This window comes from Paramacrobiotus metropolitanus, unplaced genomic scaffold (assembly GCF_019649055.1).
Source record: "Paramacrobiotus metropolitanus isolate TYO unplaced genomic scaffold, Prichtersi_v1.0 Parri_scaffold0000074, whole genome shotgun sequence".
Lineage (NCBI taxonomy): Eukaryota > Metazoa > Tardigrada > Eutardigrada > Parachela > Macrobiotidae > Paramacrobiotus > Paramacrobiotus metropolitanus.
This window is the reverse complement of record NW_026570294.1, coordinates 9832-16380: the sequence shown is the minus strand read 5'-3', so window position 1 is coordinate 16380 and position 6549 is coordinate 9832. Positions and strand designations below refer to the sequence as shown.

Sequence of the window (6549 nt, the reverse complement as noted above, 5' to 3'; positions counted from 1 at the left end):
TAGTCACGACGAACGTGAGTAAACGTAGGCTTAAGATCCTCAGGGACAACCATTTTAGCAGAATGTGTGAGAAAAACAGCGTTCAGAATAAGTAAGACAGCATGGATGACTTTTTTACGCGATAGATCAGTTCCCGCATACCTTTAGTCATAGCATTCATCTTTTGCATCTGACAATTCAGAACAGTGAACACTCGCACGTTGATATCTGTCACCGGTCTCTGATACCTCAACTACAACCGTGTCAGATTGTCTGTGACAGATCAACCTAACACAGAAACAGATGAGGTTTTTTTTTCAGTAGAGCGAGCGGATGGCAAGATTGGAGAACTTATCATGCGCAAACTTCACCACATGCTTGTTCTTAGTCTGGGAGAAGTAAATGCAGAAGAATCTCCCAGTTTTGAATGTTATGTTCAAGTTATCAGTCCCGTCACCATGCAAGAAAAGATCCATTGGCTTACGTTTCAGAACAGAAGAGTCCAGTAACTCTTGAACAGTGTTGTCAGAAATGCATTCCAGTATACGCGCGACGATCGGTGCAGATAATTCCATGGCAGTATACACAAAGCGCTGGTCTCCTTCGGTCGAAAACGTCTTGCAGAAGGTAATGGCTTTGGACTTCTTCTGGAAGCCCATGTACGTGTCACGCTTGATCTCGTACCACATGGTCGTGGCATCCTCCAGATACAAATCCATCACGCCGGCTGCGGGTCCTCTGTACATATAATGAATTACAAGTGTGCTATCCTGAGTGTCGAACCGCATATAACTTGCATAGACATCTGAACATTGATCTGCTAAAGCAGTCGCTTGCTTACCGGCCTTTTGAAACCGTACGGAACTGTGTTTAAATCTTCAAACAAAACCCGTTTGTCGTACACCATGCGAAAATGCTTTTTCAAACGGACAGTGGAAATTTCTTGAGCTTTAAAGTTCCGCTTGATGTACTCAGGGTACACAACCTGTGTTAAACCACTGGAATCAATAAGAACTAAAAGAAGAATAACACCATAACTGATACGTACCGGCATCGTAGCGCCTTTCAGGATTTCAGTCAACTTGTCAAAGTCAAGTTTCTCCCCAGTGCGCTGCAGACCATCGTTCAAGATGTCTTCCGTGTACCCGTTCTGAGCCATGTCCTTAACTTACAGCTGAATTCGACCGGTGTTTGTTTCATAGCTGTAGACTTTGGGACCGCAGGAGACAAAGCGGACAATGTGCTCGTCGAATTTCAACTCGCTGCTCCATTGACCAAGACCATTACCAACTTCAGGAAGCCATTTGCCTTCTTTGTGAACAAAGATGACAGAGTCGGTGTCAAAATACAAAAGACGCGGTCCAAGTTTGGCCATGGTTTTGAAAAGCTGAATGCGGGCATGGCTGGTAGTGAAAGCGGCAATGGCAAGATTGGCACAGTTACTGCCTTCGTTGTAGTCATCTTTCTGCGAGTAAGTTACCATCATGCACTCCGGAGTCACGGCGTGAACGCTCTGTATATCAACAGATTTCGATCTGACTAAATCCAGATACTGCTTCACGGAGTAGATGAACACCGTCTGTTGCAAGTTGTCTCTTTGTCTAAACTTGCCCCAAAATGAATTCAACATCAACTTGGCAACTGCACGTCTTGCGGGATTGTCTTCAACGCGATCAATGTCTAGGACAATTCCATCGCGCAAGGCAACTTCTTGAACATACAACTCTTTCTGACGTTGCGTTGTGCAACCGGCGGGGAATCCACTTGTTTCCAACTTCTCCTTCAAGAATTTGTCCACATATTCTTGAAATAAACCCGCACGCTTCTCGTTCCAATGCCAAACTTCGTAAATTTCCTGCACTTGATAACCCTGTCGCAGCGCCATGTGCAATTCCGCAGTGCAGAATACTCCTTCAAAACTTCTTTCCTCATCGGAATGCGAACAGTAGTCGTTTATGCCGTTCTCAACACAAGTCCGGCACAAAGTGAACACAAGCTTACCGTTGAACGTGGCAGGCAGCACAAGATATCGAATTCGTGCAGGTGGCAGAACTTTGCATTTGACCAAGCCAAAATATTCCGTTACGGGCTTGAAGTTAGTCACGATGATCTTCGGATGCCCGATTGGATACTCAGCTTTTTTGTTGACGAACGGGTACAAAGACACGATGTCGTAATGTAGAATTTGCTCCTCTTCTTGAACTTCTCTGAACAAACATGAAGCGTTGGTACGGCCACCTTTGAAGGCTTCACGCGGTTGCAGTGGATCACGTAGATTCTGGTTCAAGAGGAATTGCTGTATATCCGGATCCTTTCTTTCACGTAGCGACTCGCAAGACCACTTCTCTTCCACATTATAACCCATCCCTTCCAAAAAGAGTTTCTTACGTATCCACTGCTCGTACACTTCTGACATTTTCTTCAAAGAGAATGGTGCCCGGTCGTCTTCATTGGTGCATTCCGGGTGTCCGTGATGTACGCAGCCGTTGTATTCGTAAACTGTTTTAGTGTCTGGATCAAATCCATCTACAAAGTAGCGATTGATTTTCCGCTCTTTACCGTTCCTTCCGTGCTCGATGTTCGGATGACTCATGCTGGTCCATTCAAGCCACTGCGTTGCTTCCGCGCTTGTCTTTCAATTTGGCTGATAACCGTTCGCGGATATCACGGCAATTTCTTTAGCCTTCAGCAGTTTGGTCTTGTAATACGTTTGACAGGCGGAAGCTATGGTAACGTTTTGAAACGGATCGACGTTGGTCATCTTGATGAAATTTTCACGGAACTGGAGAGCACATTTCCGCAGTATAGTAACGTCCCTTGCACAGTAGTCGGACATTTCCAGCCGAAAATCGAAAACCCCTTTAAAGCATGAAATATTCAAAAAAAAATAAATAAAAAAACATACCTTTCTTTTCCTTTTCTTCTGCGTGCCACTGTTCAAACTTTCTGCGATCCGCTCGCTTGAAGCCGTCTACTATGTATTCATCGACATCGGGGAACGGAAGCACTTTGTCCCAGTTTTCCGGCTTGTTAAAGCGATGAGAAAAATCGCCTATGGATTCGCAATCGGTCAGACCAACAGCCTTTGGAAAATTGGAAAGTTTCGTCATGACAAAGTTAAGAGTGTCGCGCGCCTTGATTTCCAAAGCCGGGTAACGGAGATCAAGAAGTTGACTGCCGCGTCGTATGATTTCAACCCCTTTGAGATTGTTTTCCAGAAGATACGAAAGCAGGAAGTGTCCGTCGTAACCGCGAAAGTTGTGTGCAATCAAAGTGTATTCACGATGTTGCTCTGAATACACCCATGGGCCAAACTCTTTCTGAACGTCGTAGCCTTGTATTGGCACACCATCTGGAGGAAAGCGAAATTCTTCTCCGCTCGTGTATTGTGCGACAACATAACAAGGCCGCTGGATTCCCTCTGCGTCCAAGTAAGTTTCATAATCGAAAAAGATGTAATTTGAACTAGATCCGTGGACACGAGGCTCCAAAGGCTTGAGATAACACTTGTGCGTTGCCTGATCTACCCAATCTTGACACGGGTGACAATACATTTCACCACATTCATGCTTCTTGGTCTTGCGGTTGAGCAGACTGACAAACACTCCACATTTGGGGCAGATAAATAATTCTGTGCAATATGGCCGCCCGTTTTTGCGAGCTTTCTTGTGAAGATCAAAGCAAGTGTCGTTGTTGAACTCGCGATTGCAATCTTGGCACAGAATTCTGCTAGATGCCTCTGGCTCGGTACAGATTCCCTTTGGGCAATAACACTTGGTGCATTTACCTTGACATCGATGCTTTTCTTTCTGAACGCACGGCTTGTCACACAACTTACAGTAATAACCACGTCGATGAAATCCTGATGGCGTAGTTATCAGATCAAAATGACCATTTTCGTACAAAAGATAGATGGTCTTCAGCTTTCCCTGTTTTTTGGGGCACCTGGCAATGATGATGTTACCTTGTTCTGCTCCAATAACTTTTATCTGGAACTCTTTAAGGACTTAGCTTTGGAAACGCTCAATGTCGTTCAGGGAAAACTTGGTTCGGACATTAAGTCCAGCTTCCTTTACTAGTTGCGCAGCAAGGTTTTGCAGTTTCCTTTTTCTTTTATCAGTTATTTGCTTCCAGTTCCTTGCATTCCTTAAAGGATCGTGATAGAATCGGCCGAGTACAAGGCATGCTGGCAAACACAGATTGTGCTCAACATCAACTTGCACAACTGAACGCGCAAACCGTTTCCGATCGTGTGTCGAATGAATGTGCTTACGCTTCCAAGCACCGCCAGCGGGCATAACCGTACGTTGAATGACAAGCCGCAAAGAATCATCCATACAGAACAGGCCACCGGAATTAATCTTCATTACCATTTCTGTCAGGTCACGCGGATTGAAGTAACTGAAGAACTGCATTTTCAAATGCATAGGATTTTCCATAGTCCGGGTGAACATTTTTATGCAAACAACATCGTCGGGCTGAAAATCTTTAGAACAGGTTGTCCACACTGCTTTGAACACTTCAGGCAAGCAAGGCTTCTAGGGAAGTTAGTGTATCAAACTCTTGTGGCAAAGATTTGATCTTAAGGCTGTAGAAATACTGATGGTGGTTAACTTTTTGTTGTGATTGTGACTTATCTTCTGGAGCGTACAAACTTTGGACCAGTCCGATTCCGACGGTATGGACTGGCCTGATTTAGGAACGTTGACATCCTGAACGGGTTGGCTGAGTGATTCCTGGGATGGAACATGATTCGCAACTATAGCTTTTCCCACATCGTCGTTGTCCTGTACAACGACGTCCATCGTTTCTGCGCCACCTGCCTGAACATTTTCATCCACATCCAAGACGTTGTCCAGAGTAACTTCCATGGGTTCATGGGTTTCCTCGGATTGTGTGGCTGGCGATTGCGGTGGTGTGTAGACTTGTGCCCAGTCAAATGGAGTCCCAGGCGGTGAATAGGGATTGAAGAACTGCTCGAAATCATATCCGTAATCGTCAAAGTCGTTACCGTCATCCATGGGATCATGATCCATGGCAACAATATAGTCGGTATCCACTTGATTCAATGTTGAAGACAGAGATCTACAACGATGCCCTTCGTTAACTACAATACTGCTCTCACATAGAATTCTGCGCCACACCTAAGTTCAGTGGTCAAATCAAGAATGTAGAGGCATCCGATTTGCTTCTGAATCTTGTTGCGCAGGGCATTGCTCTTTTCCAACGTTGTATGACGGGAGTAAATAATTTGCCAACCAAACAGCTGGATGTCAACAGCTGTGTCACGCATGGCAAATCGTATATCCTGGCCAGAAACAACCTGCACGAAAAATCATACTAACAAGATGAATAAAAAGAAAATATCGATGCTTACTTTTTCCAAAGTGGTGTGAATAAAATAACGCGACAAGTGCGTGCATGCGTCACTGAATAATGGTGCGCCATGTTGTACACTGTCCGGAAGCAGGTGTAGAAAATCTTTAGGTAACTTTGGCCATTGATGATGGAAAAAGTTATACAACTCAGGGTACGGCTTAGACTCATCCAGAACAGCTTCGATAAAAGCGCGGCCAATGAATTTCGACGAACACTTCTTGCCACTTGGATTGAAGAACATAATTTTTATTTCTGAGCCTACGAAAGACATGACATGACATAACATCATCGAAATCCAGAAACAAATCTTTACCGTTATTGAGTAGCACCATCACGGACACATGAGAGATAAGATCTTTGTGCATTTGCTTGTTTGTTGTTGACACAGGAATCAAGAAGCTGCCTTTCGTTGCAAGCATCTGAATAAGACTTTTCAAGTTGACGCAGTCCAGCGATGCAGCGAGATTGCTGAGCGACCATGAGTCCGTAAAGTCTCTATCCGTCATATAACGATTGTATTGGTCAGCACGGTAGGTTCTTGCCGCGCGAACACCTGAACCATGAGCCAAGGTACTGGTCACTTTATCCAACTGCTTAACAAACCGTTTTCCAGGATTGTGCATCGTTTCAAGCGCTTCCACAGCCCGTTTAGCCGCAGAACCTTCTTTTTCTGCAAATTCTTTGAAACACTTGGAAAGATACGAGCAGTGCTGCAAGATGTGGGCACTTATAGGCTTGGAAACCATGGTTCCGCATCTTGGACATTGTCCGGTAATTGAAGTAGACGGTCTCGGTGTTGAAAAGACTGGCGACTTTTCTTTATCCAGAAAAACTGTTCTGCGACTCCGGTTTCGTACTGGAACTTCCTTGCACCGTCCCATTGCGGCCACTGGTCAAAACAAAACAAGGTTAAAAAAAAAGTTGCACTCGATGAAATTGAACCATGTGTTATCATCTAGAAAGTTGTGCAAGTGGCACTCGACTCGATGAAGTTGAACCATATGTTGTCATCTAAGAAGCTTTACCCGATGCATGTTACATGTTTCGCAAAAAAAAAGATGCACTCGATGAAGTTGAACCATGTGTTATCATCTGGTAAACTGTTCAGAATAGAAAGTTGTACCGTATGCACCAACAGTATCTATCTGTCTGTCACGTGAAACATGTAGGAAAGTTGAGAATCTCTTGTCA

The 6549-nt window shown here is 44.5% G+C and overlaps 1 protein-coding gene across 1 annotated transcript; it reads right to left on the bottom strand.

Annotated features, from left to right (window-relative positions):
- Nucleotides 1–1147: 1147 nt before the first annotated feature.
- On the bottom strand, nucleotides 1148–2572 carry LOC129595097 (uncharacterized). Its single transcript, XM_055492011.1, has one exon. It carries the CDS (start codon nucleotides 2570–2572, stop codon nucleotides 1148–1150), a length of 1425 nt encoding a protein of 474 aa, XP_055347986.1.
- Nucleotides 2573–6549: the final 3977 nt, after the last annotated feature.